This window comes from Papio anubis, unplaced genomic scaffold (genome assembly GCF_008728515.1).
Source record: "Papio anubis isolate 15944 unplaced genomic scaffold, Panubis1.0 scaffold1113, whole genome shotgun sequence".
Classification (NCBI taxonomy): domain Eukaryota; kingdom Metazoa; phylum Chordata; class Mammalia; order Primates; family Cercopithecidae; genus Papio; species Papio anubis.
Genome location: NW_022160257.1, coordinates 9,466 through 25,482, shown reverse-complemented (window position 1 = coordinate 25,482; position 16,017 = coordinate 9,466). Strand labels below are relative to the sequence as shown.

The window sequence follows — 16,017 nt, the reverse complement described above, 5'->3', positions numbered from 1 at the left end:
GGGGCCACAGGATCCAAGCCACGGGCTGAGGGGCCACAGGATCCAAGCCACGGGCTGAGGGGGGGCCACAGGATCCAAGCCACGGGCTGAGGGGGCCACAGGATCCAAGCCACGGGCTGAGGGGGGGCCACAGGATCCAAGCCACGGGCTGAGGGGGCCACAGGATCCAAGCCACGGGCTGAGGGGGCCACAGGATCCAAGCCAGGGCTGAGGGGCCACAGGATCCAAGCCATGGGCTGAGGGGCCACAGGATCCAAGCCATGGGCTGAGGGGCTACAGGCACCCCTAGGGTTCCAGCTCAAGGCTGGCACTTGGGAGGGGGTAACTCAGGGCACCCCCAGCTTCTGGACCATTCCTGGCTGGAATAACACCCCAGGGAGCATGGAGTAACCCTGACACACACGTGGGTGACCGGAATCCTCGTGTAGCGAGTGACTCGCTCCGGTCAATGGCTGAGAGGGCTTCTGCAGCCCAGTCTTCCTGCAAACCCACAATCAAACACCCAGACTGGCCCAAACACCACCTCCCCTCCCCTCCCACCCACGGCTGGGGCCACCATGCCTGCAGTGTCCCCACGCTGGGCCAGAGCTGGAGCACACAAAGGACACTCAGGGAGAACAGGGCCTGATCCTGCAGCTGGGGTGAGGTCTGGATGGACAGGAACCGGGACGGCAGCTTCCAGGCTCTGTGTCCCTGAGGGGCTGTGCTGTGGGACCGCTCCTCCCGGGCGGTCAGAGGACAGTGCAGCCACAGAGAACCACCGGCCACCAGCCTGGACCTGAGACCCCCCCTACCGAGCAAGGCCGGGCCACCCCCGCGTCCTTACTCCTCTTTTCTCCTTTGTCCCAGGCGATGCCAGCCTCCTTCACCTGCGCCGTGATGCCCAGCATCATGGACACCGCCAACACGTCGGTGATGTGCACCACGAAGCGTTCCTGCAGGTACAGCACGAGGTCTGATGCAGGAAGGGACACCTGGAGCCCCACTCCACACCCACGCGGGCGCAGCACGGGGTCTGTATCCAGAATGGACACCCGGGAGCCCCACTCCACATACACGTGGCGCACACGCACACACTTGCACACGCACACACACAAGCAGGGATCCAGAGAGCGCCCAGGAGGACCAGTTGGGAGGGGTCTGACAGGAGGGGCACCAGGCCAGTGACTCAAAAGGTCCTGTCTGGCCACGGGAGGGAGGTTCAGTCAACAGAGATCCACAAAGCCCCGTTCGCCAAACAGGCCACCCCAGCAGGCTGGCTGCCAGTTGGCTGCAGGGACCTGGCATCTCTGTGATCCGCTCTCACTGTGCCTTCCAGCATCAGCTCCCTCCGCACCCCTTGCACAGTCTCCAACCCAGCCAGGCAGCCCGCGGCCCCGCCCTGCCTCCCTGCCCACACACTCGCCTTCCTCCCGGCAGCAATCCGTCCCACCCAGCCCAGGGGTTGCCGGTTTCCCCGCACCTGGTCAGCACCCCCTGGGTCCTCACACAGGAAGGAGCCCATGCTACCCTCTGGGATGCATGGCCGCAAACAGCCTCACTCAGCCCCGTACCCACGCTCAGCCAGAGCACCCGAAGGGGCGGAATGTGCGTGGGACCCAGGGCGAGGGGGATGGCGGCACGTGGGACCCGCAGTGAGGGAAAGGCGCCCCAGCGGCAGGGGCTGGCACCTTGAACTCCATCTCCAGGTATTGTGGCTCCTTGCGCTCCTGCATGAGCCCCAGGCAGAAGGCCTGGAAGTTGATCTCGTGCTTGGTCTGCTTGATGATCTCCCGCAGCAGGGCCCGCGAGGCCCGCAGGTAGTCGTCCTTGTTGGTCAGCAGGTCCTGGAACACCATGGCCAGGAACTGGGGCAGAGAGAGGCTGTGTGGGAGGCTGCCCAACGCTGCCGACCCCGTCACAGGCCCCTCCAGGAGCACACGCCCCGGCTCCTTCCCACAGCACCCGTGGGGGTGGTGCCCGAGGATGCTGCAGCGGGTCTCAGGCAGTGCCGGGCATGGGGTGGCGGGCTCCTTGCTCTACTGGCTGCCAGCCCTTGGCGAGCAGGGGCCACATCTGATTCCCCTCTCGGCAACCGGCACGTGGGGAGTTGGTCCTCGTGAAATGAGGAGAAGGATTAATTAACAGACGCTGGGGGTGTGGGACACCAAGCGGCAGAGTCATAGAAGTGCGTGTGCCATCTCAGCCCAACCACGCGCCACAGGCTGAACAGAAACCAAAGACCACCACCCGAGATCTGAAAGGATGCACCCCCGTCTCAAAATGCTGGGCTGCAAAGATGACAGCGCCGAGCCGGAGCGGCTGTGCCTGCCTCCCTCGTGTTTCGCACACCGCAGAGCCCACCGGGAGGCCTGACGTGCTAGTGGCAACGGGAGCATCTCCCCAGTCCGCTTCAAAGGACACACGGGAATCCAAGGGTCCTACAGCCAGGGCTACAGGGAGTCCTGCTTAACTGAGGGACCCACTGCACAGAAGGCAGGTCTGGGCCAGGCACAGGGGCTCACGCCTGTCATCCCAGCGCTTTGGGACGCTGACGCAGGAGGACCACTTGAGCCCAGGAGTTTGAGGCCAGCCTGGGCCACATAATAAGACCCCGTGTCTACAAAAAATTTTAAAAACCACCTTATTATCCAAAGGCCGGAATGAGCTTGAGAAATAAAAATACAAGCTGGCAGGTCTGGGTCTTAGCTCAGAAACCTGGGTGGCTTTTAAGGCTCAGTGTGGCTCCCTCCTAAATGGACAGAGTGTCCGTTTCTGAGAAAGATGCTGGGCGCTGTGGCTGCACCCACTCTAGAAATGGCTCAACCTCATGCCCAAGTGAGTTTCAAAAGCTCCTTCCCGAGCCCCAAGGGCATTCTCTCACAAAGCCCCACCAATCCGTGGGCTTCCCCAGACGCCAGGTGTCTCTCCAGCCCGTAGCCCCCCATTCAGGTGTGGAGGGCAAGGCCTAGGCCTACCTTGGGCGCCAGGTCAGAGCTGTGCTGCAGCGCGGTGTAGAGGACCTGCATGTTGTTGGGGTTCCGGGCGCTGGAGAGCTCATTGAAGATCACCAGCTTGATGGTGCTGCCCAGGTTGTCCTTGTGCGCGCTCAGCAGCTCCCTGGGTGTGGGAGCCAGGCAGGTGAGGGTGCAGGCCCCATCCCCGCTCTGCCTGCACCCCCGCTCTGCCCCTGCCCACCACTTTGCCCACACCCCTGCTCTGCCTGGCACCCCACTCCGCCCGTACCCCCGCTCCGCCCCTCACCCCGTTCCCCCCGCACCCCCGTTCCGCCCCTGCCCACCGCTCCACCCCTGCCCGCCTCGCACCTGATGCACAGCATGAAGTGGTTGAGGAGGACTTTGGGCTTGAGGCGGATCTTGATCAAATGTGAGATGACGTCCATGTCTTCAGAACCATGCGTGTTGCAGTTCATACAGACGGACATCAGCAGGTCCTGGGCCGGCCGGGTCAGCTGCGGGGCCGCGGAGGGAGCTGTGGGCTCACGGCCACCCCGGCTGTGGGACCACACGGAGCCTGCCCCCACCCCCTGCCGGGCACTCCTGCCCCACCACCCCCGCGACCCCGCCCCAGGCACCCCCGCACCTTGGGGTTCTGCAGCCACATCTCCAGCTTCTGCACCGCCAGCAGCCGCACCTCCTTGTAGCCGCAGGTGGAGGTGAGGAGCCGCAGGAGGTTCCTGGAGACGTTGTCAATGGGCTGGCGCCGGTTCAGCTGGTCCCGCAGCATGTCCAGGACGTACTCCTCCACACTCTCCGCAAGCTCTTCGTACCTAGGTCAGAGAAGGGAGCAGGGAAGGAGGAAGGCGGCCCCGAGGCACCTGTCCCAACCACCTCCCACTGGGACCAGGCGGGCACGCAGCTACCTGGGCATGAGCTGGCCCTCCTGCTCGGGGCTCAGTTTCTCCTCTGCGATCAGCAGCTCCGTCTGGCTGTCCTCCTCCTCCGTGAGGGAGGGGTGTGGGCTGCTCCCTGCAGACCAAGGAGAGGGCTCCATGCAGCGCCTCCCACCCGCCTGAACTCCCAACCCTCCCCTGCCCTGGGGCTGGACACCCGCCCTCCCCAGCCGGCAGTGTTTCTCACCCGCCCCCAGGTCGCCAGCGCCGCGGCCCGCCTCCCCCTGCAGCAGCACACTCCTGGGGGGCATTCTGGTGTTGAAGGCCGTCTGGATGTTGTCCACAAACGTCTTACAGTGAGGGCTGTCCACCCAGATCCGCTCCCCCAGGGAGTCCTCGATGTACACCTGTGTGGGAGCCACACCCTCAGCCCCGAGCCCAGCCGGGCAGCCAGGCTGGAGAATGTCTGCCTGCGGCCCAGGGACTGGGCGCCCAGGCAGCCCTCTGCAGCTTCTGGGTGCAGAGGGGACTGTGCCATGACCATCGGGGGTGTCAGACACAGTCCTCTGGAGAGAACACCCTCCTGCTTTTCTCCCACCCCCGCCCCGCCCATGGCCCTCTGCTGTCTTCACTGTCTAGGGAGAGGCCACTCACCTTGACAAAGATCTCGGGCCAGTTCTCGTCCTCCTCGTAGGCGGCCATGAGGAGGTTACAGGCCAGCACGGACACCAGGCTGTTCCCCTTGGCCTTGAAGTTGATGGAGGCGTCCCGCCGCAGGAGGCTGCACAGAGCCTGCCAGGGAGGGTGCATGTGACGTGGGAGCCTTGCTGGCCCCAGAGGCAAAGCTGGGGTGGGCCGGGCAGGACACTGAAGGGGGAGGTGAGGAGGGGAGCCGAGGGCCCCAGCCCTACTCGCCTCCAGCCAGGGGCCCGGCTCGCACCTCAATGACGCCTTCGGTGGCGAAGATGTTGGGCTTGATCTTGGCCAGGTACATGAGGCTCAGGTAGAGGGTGCTGTCGGGCTTGGCGCGGGTGACCTTCAGCTGCTTCACGGCCCCGCACAGCACGCCCTCGATCCTGTCGTCGTTGCCTTCCAGCTCGGCCGCCTCGATCTCGTCCAGCAGCACCGTGGGCAGCACTGGCCGGGGCAGGTGGTACAGTCAGAGCAGGGACAGGGCAGGGTCGCCCCAAAGCCTTGGGACACCGGTAAGACCACGAGGAACCCGGAGCTCTCAGGGTCGGCGCTGCCATGGACCAGCCATCCACCCTCAGGAGAGTTCCCACAGGGGACAAGCACCCCACCAGATGGTCCCCTCAACACAACAGGCTGCCCCACAGGCCTCAGCACTGGCCCTCCAGCCACTCCAGTCCTGGCTCCACTGTGTCCCACATGGCTACCCCGAAGGCTACAGACATTTCCCAGCAAGTCAGGCAACCTGCAGCCTTACTTTCCACTGAATCGCGGCTCCACTGAATACTTTCCACTGTGGACCACGGCACAGCAGCCCTCTCTTCACACCTGCCCCGGCTCCAGTCTCCAGCATGCTCTTCTCCCCTTTTCATCCCTCTTTCCATGGGTGCTCGACTCACAACCTTCCTCCAGATGAGTGCCTGACCCTCCCACAACCTCCGAGGAGTACCAGGGCCAGCACACACCTTTCCTCTCCTATTGTCTGCCACTGTTGGATCAGAGGTTTTCTCATTTTCATTCTGATTCTTCTCTGATCCAGGAGTTTTTAGGACTGTGTTTTAAATATCCACACACAGCCGGGCACGGCGGCTCGCGCCTGTAATCCTGCCATTTTGGGAGGCTGAGGCGGATGGATCATCTGAGGTCAGGAATTCGAGACCAGCCTGGCCAATACAGTGAAACCCTGTCTCTACTAAAAATACACGTTAGCCAGGCATGTGGGTGCATGCCTGTAATCCCAGCTACTTCGGAGGCTAAGGCAGGAGAATCACTTGAACCTGGGAGACGGAGGCTGAAGTGAGCCGAGATCGTGCCACTGCACTCCAGCCTGGGGACAGTGCAACACTTCGTCTCAAAAAATAAATACATAAGCCGGGCACGGTGGCTCACGCCTGTAATCCCAACACTTTGGGAGGCCAAGACAGGTGGATCACGAGGCTGGGAGATCGAGACCATCCTGGCTAACACAGTGAAACCCTGTCTCTACTAAAAATACACAAAATTAGCCGGGTATGGTGGCGGGTGCCTATAGTCCCAGCTACTTGGGAGGCTGAGGCAGGAAAATGGCGTGAACCCGGGAGGCGGAGCTTGCAGTGAGCCGAGATTGCGCCCCTGCACTCCAACCTGGGCTACAAAGCAAGACTCCATCTCAAAAAAAAGTAAATAAAATAAAAATAAATAAAAAGTAAATATCCACACAGACATGTGGACAGAGGCATAGTCATCCACCTTAACTGCACCTGGGACAAAGACTTGAAAGAAATTTTCTAAAGCCCTGAGATAAGCAAGGGGGAGAAGTGGGCTGCCAGCACGGAGGAACGGCCTGGGACAGATACCACAAATGGCTGGAAGCAGCCATCTCTCTGTTTTGCGAGAATAATATTGTAAAGCAATCTACCACTCAGAATATGCTTTTCACAACCACATCTGTCATCTTCAAAATCTCCTTTCTATGGGAGGTGGTGATAAAAATAAATAAATAGATAAATAAAACACCCAGCAGCCGGAGGCCGAGAACCCGGGCCGGGGTGGGGCCTGTGGTCTCTGTCCTCGATCCTCACTGGCACCAGCTGCCCAGTGACAGGCCTCATGGGACGTCTGAGACTCGACCTCCTAAAGCAGCCCCCCAGCTGTGCCATCCTGGGCTGTTTGCCCCCAGGGCTCCCTGATGCCAAATGAGTCCAGGACAAACACTGCCCACAGCGTCCAGCCTCGGCTATCACTAGCGTGTGCTGCCCAGGCCAGGCCTCCATTCCCTGGGCACAGTCCATTGTCTGCTTGGCACCTCCCTTTCCTGCCTGCCCCAGTTTCATTGCCTGTGCTTCCAGGCCTGAGCCCACACTGCAACTCCCTGCCAGGCCTCCTCCGTCCCAGGGCCGTCAGGGACTCACTCACAGGCTTGCACTGCAGCAGCCTGATCCCTCCGACGGCAAGGCCACAGCCCACAGCCCACAAGTCCCCTGGGCCCTGTCTGGCACAAAACTCAGTAATCAGAGGTGGCGTGGCTTGAACAGACACCTCACTACCAAAGTCATCAGGACGCTTGTTCTTTTTGACTACCACAAAGAAATTACCCAAAAGAAATGCTCCCACAGAAACAAAATACTGCAGACCACGAGGTTTGCTGGGGCTGGTGTGACAGCTGCCAGAGTGACTCCCAGGAAGTCATGGAGCCTTGAAAGATGGTCGTTGGGAAAATGGTGCAGAGGAGCAGGGGTGATTCTAGGCACACAGTTAAAGACATTTCTGTGAGAAGCGAATTGTGAAATTTACATTTCCTATTGATGTATTTACTGTTCTGCTGCTTTTCAACTGAAAACAGGGAACGGATGAACTCTTCCCTGTTGGTAACCAGGAGGGAAGGAGGAACCAAGTACATATCGCCTCCACTCAGGTTGAGAGAGGAACGCACCAGGGCGCACGACCTTGAGAACACGCACCTGGGGTGTCACCAGGCCCGGTTTACCCCCAGGGCTCAGACAGTGCCCATCACAAAGGGGGCGTCCAACAGAGACATGAGACAAACAACTCAACGGGGGAGTGACCCGGCTCTCGAAGGGCAGCCACTGGCAGTTCAGGACGCAGACGCACACACAGGGTAAGGGCACCTACATAAGAAGCACTTCAAAGAACAAGTCACAAACATCTGCTCTCCCAGAGGAGGTCGGCCATACGGGCAGCGCTAGGCCTGGAGGGGGCCTTCCCTGAACATCTGATGGATGGACGTGCTGAGGAGCGTTCTCAGGAGAAGTCCACAGACTCATTACCTTCAATTGGCACCACAGATGGCTCTTTAATCGACGGAGAAATGGCTCGTTTTTCTGCCACTGCAGCCTCAGCCAGGCGCCCCAGGGCACTCAGTGGGGGTGTGGAGGAGAGTTTGGGGCGTTTGGTGAGACCGGTGAGGGCCGAGGCACTGGACAATGCAGCCGCCGCATCCCGCTTGCGCTCAGAAGGCAGGCCGGAAGGGGCTGGCTTCAGCAGGGTAGATGCCGTTTTCGATTCATTGGCCTGACCCTTTGAGCCCAGAGCAATGAAGTCTCCCGGGGGAGGGTGCCCTGCAGAGAAAGGAGAGAGAAAACCAGGTACATTCCCAACACCCAAGGTGGAAAAAGACTGACTCCAACCTCCTGTTATGTCAGAGGGAATTAAACAACGGTCAGAGAAGGCAAGGAAGAAGCCAGAGCTCACTCAGCAGCCAACAGTTGAGCAGGCACCAGCAAGATATGCACAAGTGACGGTGGACAGTCACATAGCGCTAACCACAAACCAGGCCATCTCTGGTCTATCCGAAACAGTGTGCTTAGTCCCCCCCGCCCCGCCCAAGTTTCCGCAATAGGTGCCATTACCCTAACTTTACAGGGGAGAAAGGGACACAGAGAGGTTAAGCAATGTGTGCAGCGTTGCACAGCAAGTGAGTGGCAGCTTTAAGCCCGGAGGATCTGAGCTGACAGTCTGGCTGCAGACCCCGTGCTACGCTACACTGTGCTCCCTCCTGCCTCCTGGCTGGGGAGACCCTTCCAATACTGTCAGCCGCCTTGCAGCTCAGCCTGAAACGAGATCACCGGGGTCCCGGAGGAAGTCGCCGCTGTCCCAAGCCTCCCAGGGACTCTCATAGCCGTTGAGGACCGAGAGCAGTGTTTCCAGATCCAATTCCTGGAAACAGCCGCGGCTGCGGAACAACCAAGCCGAAGGCAGGTTCCGGGGCAGTTGAGATCCCCAAAGACCCTCAAAGACCCCCGGGTTGCAGAGCGGGGAGAGAGACGCACCTGAGGGTTTGGCCGCGGCGCTGGGCCTGCGCACCGTGGTGGGCTTGGCCCGGTTCATCTTGCCGCGTCCCTCGCTGCTCCCGGCGGCTGCGGCGTCACCTGCGGAGGAGCCAGCGTGCGGTCATTCATTCATTCATTCGCTCGCTCGCTCATTCGCTCCCTTACCGCACGGGGCTTGGGCGTGGGACCCGGGGACAGTGGCCCCGCGCCCGCCCGAAGGGGCGATGCTGCAGGAGCTGCAGGGACCCCGCCTCCCAGCCGCCCGGGAGCGGCTCAGTCGGGTGGCAGCAGGCGGCGCGAACGCCGAGCTGGAGGGGGCAGAACCATGAAGGACGGCCCCGAGGCCGGGCGTGGTAGCCGGGAGAACCAGGCGCTCGCCTGGCAATGAGAGCGCGCCCAGGCCGCGGCTCACTTACCTCTGGCCCATCGCGACTACAGCCCAGCCGCCGCCACCCTGCCACCCCGGAATCGGAAACGGATCTCGCCGCACTCAAGGACCCGACTTCCGGAACAACCGGAAGCAAAATAGTGCGGCGGGAAGCGGGCCCAGGGGGAGGTGCGAGAGGCTCGCTGCGCCGGCCTGATGCCTGCAGCGCCCTCTGGCGGCGGGAGTGGCGGGCCCCGCGCGCACGTGGTCTGGTCCAGGTGGCTCCGCGGCGCGGGGCAGGCGCTGGCATCTCCATGCACAGGTGGTGCTGGCGTTGCGAAGGGACACACTCCAGGACGCACGGCGGGGAGGGGCGGCGTCAGGGATCCGCGGATGCGTCAAGCGGCGGGTTCTGCACGTCCCGGGGGTCGGGGACGGCCGGGGCGCAGGCACTGGTGAGGGGGCGCAGGCCGGGGGGCCCCCGGGGAGGGACTCTGTCTCAAAAAATAATAGCAGCTTTATTGAGATGGAACTCGTGTTCCACAAAGTTCACACTTTCCTTTCTCTTTAATTTCCTTTTTTTTTTTTTTGACCCGGAGTCTGTCTCTGTTGCCCAGGCTGGAGGGCAGTGGCGCAATCTCGGCTCACTGCAACCTCCACCCCCCGGGTTCAAGCGATTCTCCTGCCTCAGTCTCCCGAGTAGCTGGGATAACAGGCGCCCGCCACCACGTCTGGCTAATTTTTTGGTATTTTTAGTAGAGATAGGGTTTCACCATGTTGGCCAGGCTGGTCTTGAACTCCTGACCTCAGGTGATCCACCCGCCTTGGCCTCCCAAAGTGCTGGGATTACTGCCCCCCCCCCCCCCCCCCCCCGCCTTTTTTTTTTTTTTTTTTTAATAGAAACACTGATGGGAACAAAAATCAAAAGATACAAAAGATTATACAGTTGCCAGGTGTGGTGCTCACACCTGTAATCTCAGCACTTTTAGAGACCAAGGCAGGAGGATCAGTTGAGTTGGAGACCAGCCTGGGCAACATAGCAAGACTCCACCTGTACAAAAAAATAATAATAATTAGCTGGGCATGGTGGCATGAACCTCTAATCCCAGCCCTTTGGGAGGCCAAAGTGGGAGGACCACTTGAACCTAGGCGTGTGAGACCAGCCTGGGCAACATAGTGAGACTTTATCTCTACAAAAAAATCAAAAATAAATTATCCAGGCATAGTTGTGCCTGCCTATGCCCCAGCTACTCAAGAGGCTGAGGCAGGAGGACCTCTTCAGCCCGGGAGGTCAAGGCTGCAGTGAGCTATGATGGTGCCACTACACTCCAGCCTGGGCGACAGAGCAATACCCTGTCTAAAAAAAAAAAAGGCAGGGGAATCATCCAGTCAAAGGGTCTCCCCCGACCCCTGAGCAGCTGGTCCCTTCCCCTGGAGTCAGCCTCTGTTCTGATTTGTGTCCGTCTTCCCGGCTTGTCCGTGTGCGTTCAGGCAGCCACCCATGTGCCGACCTCTGCCTTGTCACCCTGCAGGTAGCGCACGGCTCCTCTTTTCTACGCCTGGCTTTTGCCACTTAACCACATTTTCGAGATCTGTTCCCAGCAGGGCACTGACTTGAACTCTGTCCCCCCACCGAGGGAGTCCTGAGTGCCGCCTGCCCGGTGTGTCCCATCTCCCCACCCAGGGACGGCAAGGCGGAGATGGTCTCCCTGTGTCCCTGAAGTTGGGTGTGGCCGTTCGACCGTGGCCTCAGTGAGGCTTATGGCCCCAGGCTGCAGCCTGAGAACTGCTGTGTGACCCTCCGCGGTCTCTTCCCACTGCTGCGGGCATCAGCCGGGTCCCTGCATGACCCCAGGGGCTCCAGGGCCCTGCACCCTGCGCTGTGTGGGCAGCAAGTCCGGAAGGAGATGTCCATGGTGCCCATGGGAGGAGAGGCCGGTCAACCGTAGATCCCTGCCGGACACCAGACCGGGGCTGTGCAGCTTCATGCCTCCACCGTTTCTCAATCTGTCCCTCAGGGTAACTCTCTAAGGTGGAGGGGAGATCCAATGGGGTAATGCTTCCTCCTCCTGTCACCTGAATAGGAGCAGCCTGCAGGGAGCTTCCTCTGCCCTGCCACTTGTCTCTCCTTACCCTCTGACCAGCATCACCGCCCCTGCATGCGGGGCCTATGCCTTCGGCAAATGCCCTCACCCAGGCCCAGGCCAGAACCTCAAGGTTGACCTTGACGACCTCCTCCTCCTCCTGAGTCAACCTTGACCACCTCCTCCCCCTCCTCCCGCTGCTCCTCCTTCTCCTTTTCCTCTTTCTCTTAAAGCTCAGGAGCCAACCTTGACCACCTCCCCCCCCTCCCCCCCCCCCCCCCCCCCCCTCCCCCCCCTCCTCCTCCTCCTCCCCCTCCTCCTCCTCCTCCTGCTCCTCCTCCTCCTCCTGCTCCTCCTCCTCCTGCTTCTCCTCCTCCTTATCCGTCTCTTTCTGTACAACTCAGGAGTCAACCTTGACTACCTCCTCCTCCCTCTTCTTTTTCTCCTTCTCCTCCTTCCCCTCTTCCTCTTCCTCCCCCTCCTCTACCTCTTTGCCTTCCTCCTCCCTCTCCCCTTCTCTTTTTGAAACAGCTGTTTTGAGTTATGATTGGCATCTGATAAACTGCAGGGGTGTAAAGGGTGGAATGGGTGCAGACTGCTGCGTGCTGACATTTGCGACATTCGCACGCACCTGTGGCCCCATCCCCCATCCCTTTCAACCCTGTAACGAACATTCCCAAACCGCCCCTGCCTTGTCTCCAGGCCGCCAGGGCGCCACTTTCTGTCCCTGGAGGGGCGCTGTTGGCTCTTCTGGGGTCTGTGTGAATGAAAGCCCACGGGGCGTGCTTCCTGGCTGGCTGCACCCAGTGTCTTTTTTTTTTTTTTTTTTTTTTTTGAGACGGAGTCTTGCTCTGTTGCCCAGACTGGAGTGCAGTGGCGCGATCTCGGCTCACTGCAAGCTCTGCCTCCCAGGTTCACACCATTCTCCTACCTCAGCCTCCCGAGTAGCTGGGACTACAGGTGCCGCCACCACGCCTGGCTAATTTTTTTTTTTTTGTATTTTTAGTAGAGACAGGGTTTCATCGTGTTAGCCAGGATGGTCTTGACCTCCTGACCTCTTGATCCTCCTGCCTCAGCCTCCCAAAGTGCTGGGATTGCAGGCGTGAGCCACCGCGCCCGGCCTGGCATCATTATTCTGAGACTCAACCCGGCGCTGTGGGCACTGGTGGCTTCTGTCAGCTGCTGAGTGTCTCCCGCAGAATGGAGTCCAGATTCCAACGATGGCTTCTCCGCTGATGGCCCGGGCAGGACCGCGGGCATTCCGTCATCCTGGGGGGTGTGCAGAGTCTGCCCTGTGCTCCTCATCGACGTCTCCCCGATGAGTAATTAGCGTTTTCTCATCTTTTTTGTCATCCATATATCGGCATTATTGGTGTCTGTTCAAATTGTTTGCTCACTTTTTAAAAATATTTTTTACGGTCAGGCGAGATGGCTCACGCCTGTACAAATCCCAGCACTTTGGGAGGCCGAGGCGGGTGGATCACCTGAGGTCAGGAGTTCAAGACCAGCCTGGCCAACATGGTGAAACGTGATCTCTACAAAAATACAAAAATTAGCTGGGTGTGGTGGCGCATGCCTGTAATCCCAGCTACTCAGGAGGCTGAGCGGGAAAATCGCTTGAACCTGGGAGGCAGAGGTTGCAGTGAGCCGAGATCATGCCATTGCACTCCAGCCTGGGCAACAAGAGTGAGACTCTGTCTCAAAAAAAAAAGTATTAAGAATGTAATTTTTAGGCCGGGCGCCATGGCTCATAATCCCAGCACTTTGGGAGGCTGAGGCGAGCGGATCACCTGAGGTCAGGAGTTTGAGACCAGCTTGGCCAACATGGTAAACCCCATGTCTACTAAAAATACAAAAATTACCCGGGCATGGTGGCCGGTGCCTTTAGTCCCAGCTACTTGGGAGGCTGAGGCAGGAGAATTACCTGAACCCAGGAGGTGGAGGCAGCAGTGAGCCGAGATGGTGCCACTGCACTCCAGCCTGGCCACAGAGCGAGATGCCGTCTCAAACAAAAAAAAAAAGAGAGAGAAAAAAGAAGATATCATCAAAAGTTCCTCCCCTGCTCAGAATTCTCCAAAGACTCTGCTTATCACCCAAACAGTAAAATAAACACCTGTGCTTGTTTCCCCACAGCAGCTCTTACAGAACGCAACAGACTTGGTGGCTTAAAGCCACAGAAATGTCCTCTCTTGCAGTTCTGGAGCCCAGAAGTCTGAAGTCAAAGTGTGGGCAGAGCTGGCTGCCTCCGAGGGCTCTAGGGGAGGACCCTGCCTACCTCGACCAGCTCCTGGGGGCTCCAGGGGTCCTCAGCTCGTGGCCACATCCCTCCAGCCTCTGCCTCTGTCTCCATGTGGCTGTCTTCTCTCTGTGTCTCTGTGCCTTGTGAAGACAACTGGATTTAGGGCCCACCCAGATCCAGGATGATCACATCTCAAGATCTTTACCTTCATTAGGCCTGTGCGGTGGCTCACACCTGTCATCCCAGCACTTTGGGAGGTTAAGGCAGGCAGATTGCCTGAGGTCAGGAGTTTGAGACCAGCCTGGCCAACATGACGAAACCCCGCCTCTACTAAAAATAGAAAAAAAATTAGCCGGGCCTGGTAGCACGCACCTGTAATCCCAGCTACTCGGGAGGCTGAGGCACGAGAATAGCTTGAACCTGGGAGGTGGAGGCTACAGTGAGCCAAGATCGCACCATTGCACTCTAGCCTGGGTGACAGAGCGAGATTCCATCTAAAAAAAAAAAAAAAGAAAAAGAAAATTCATTATATCTGCAAAAACCTTGTTTGCAAAGAAGCTCCCATCCTGTGGCTCTGGTGGACGTGGGCTATGGGGCCACTGTTTGCCCTGTCCCAGCCCCATGCCAAGGACTGCCGGGTACTGCAGGGTCTACATCTCCCTCTCGCCTCCCCCGATGCCGCCCCACCCCACACCTCAGCCTTCTCACTGTTTCCGGAAGGTGCCTGCCTTTCCATCACGCACTGTTTCCTGTGCCCAGAATCTCCCCAGCTGGTCCTGGGGCTCCCTGTCCACCCCATTCTGGTCTTTGCTTGAGTGGCCTCCTTCCCTGGTCAGTCATCACTTCTCTCGATGCCCCAGCCCCTGCACCTGTGCCTTTTGTGTCTTTTTTTTTTTTTTTTTTTTTTTTTTGAGATGGAGTCTTGCTCAAGGCTTGGAAAGTGATTCAGTCTCAGCCTCACTGCAAACTCCACCTCCAGTCTGCTGCATTCTCCTGCCTCTCAGCCCCGAGTAGCTGGGATTTCACAGGCACCTGCCGCCATGCCCTGCTGATTTTTGAGTCTCTGTTGCCCAGGCTGGAGGTGTGGCTCAGTTCCCTGCCTCCATTGCAGCCTCCTCATGACAGCCTCCTGCACCTCCTGAGTTCAAGTAATTCTGCCTCAGCCTCGGCCAGGAGCTGGGATTACAGGCTACACCACGCCTGGCTACTTTTTGTATTTTTAGTAGAGATGGGGTTTCACCATGTTGGCTTGTAGGCTGGTTTCAACCCCTGACCTCAGGTGATCTGCCTGCCTTGGCCTCCCAAAGTGCTGGGAGATTACAGGTCAGCACTGAGATTACATGGTGGCCACCATGTTCAGCCACACCTGGCCAATTTTGAGACGGAGTCTCACAGCTCACCCAGGCTGAGGTAGGCCATCCTCGCTCACTGCAAGTCTCACCCCAGGTTCACTTATTCTCCTGCCTCACCTCGGGAGTAGCTGGGACTACAGGCGCTCGCCACCACGCTGGGTTTTTGTATTTTAGTGAGACGGGTTTCACCATGCTAGCTTGTGATGGTCTCATCTCCCACCCGTGGATCCACCTCGCCTCGCCTCCCAAAAGTGCTGGGATTACAGGCTTGAGCCACTGGCGCTTCAAGCCTACTCCGCTAATTTTATATTTTAGTAGAGATAGGGTTTCACCCATGTTGGCCAGGCTGGTCTTGAACTCCTGACCTCAGGTGATCCACCCACCTTGACCTCCCAAAGTGCTGTGTGATTATGGTGCTGAGCCACCTGCCTGGCCCTTCCTTCATGTCTTTTAAAAATGCCTTTAGAAATAGGGTCTAGCCGGGCTGGGTGGCTCAAGCCTGTAATCCCAGCACTTTTGGGAGGCCGGCGGGACGGTGGACCGGCCAAGGTCAGGAGATCGACCATCCTGGCTAATCCCCGTGAAACCCCGCCCCTACTTAAAAAAAAATACAAAAATTAAAGCCGTAGTCAAGCGCTGTGGTTCACGCCAACTTCCAGCACTTTGGGAGGTCGAAGGATCGGGATTTAGGCGTCAGATTTATCATCCCTGGAGCATCGATGAGAAACCCCGCCTCTACTAAAATGCAAATTAGCCGGGAGGAGACGCGAGCCAGTCCAGTTACTGGGAGGTTGGAGGCAGTGAGAACATGGACCCGGGAGGCAGAGCTTGCAGTGAGCCGAGATCGCCACCGCACTCCAGCCTGGGGACAGAGCAAGACTCCATCTCAAAAAAAAAAAAAAAAAAAAAAAAAAAAAAAAAAAACTAGCCGGGTGAGGTGGCGGGTGCCTGTAGTCCCAGCCACTCCAGAGGCTGAGGGTGGAGAATGGCTGAACCTCGGGAAAGTGAGCTTTCTGCAGTGAGCCGGCATCCGGCCACTGCACCTGCAGCCTGGCGACAGAGTGAGACTCCGCCTCAAAAAAAAGAAATAGGGTCTTGCTCTGCTACCTAGCTGGAAATGCAGTGCATGATCATGGTTCACTGCAGCCTCACCCTGGGCTCAATCCTCCCCGGGCCAGCCGCCAA

At 58.9% G+C, this 16,017-nt stretch overlaps 1 protein-coding gene across 1 annotated transcript; it reads right to left on the bottom strand.

Moving 5' to 3' along the window:
- Positions 1-731: 731 nt before the first annotated feature.
- On the bottom strand, positions 732-9,166 carry LOC116272472 (integrator complex subunit 1-like). The gene is made up of 11 exons (XM_031661227.1): positions 8,791-9,166; positions 7,789-8,079; positions 4,773-4,969; positions 4,487-4,624; positions 4,080-4,239; positions 3,863-3,968; positions 3,583-3,769; positions 3,306-3,451; positions 2,958-3,099; positions 1,671-1,847; positions 732-935 (listed from the first exon to the last, which is right to left on the bottom strand). The coding sequence occupies exons 1-11, from the start codon at positions 8,846-8,848 to the stop codon at positions 732-734; spliced, it is 1,806 nt and encodes a 601-aa protein (XP_031517087.1). The 5' UTR covers positions 8,849-9,166.
- Positions 9,167-16,017: the final 6,851 nt, after the last annotated feature.

Coding starts and splice junctions, on each gene's coding strand:
- LOC116272472 (XM_031661227.1), bottom strand. CDS start 8,848: ATGAACCGGGCCAAGCCCACCACGGTGCGCAGGCCCAGCGCCGCGGCC. Junction 3,452..3,582: donor TGTGGCTGCAGAACCCCAAG/GTGCGGGGGTGC, acceptor GCGGCCCCGCAG/CTGACCCGGCCGGCCCAGGA. Junction 1,848..2,957: donor GCTCTGACCTGGCGCCCAAG/GTAGGCCTAGGC, acceptor TCTCTGCCCCAG/TTCCTGGCCATGGTGTTCCA.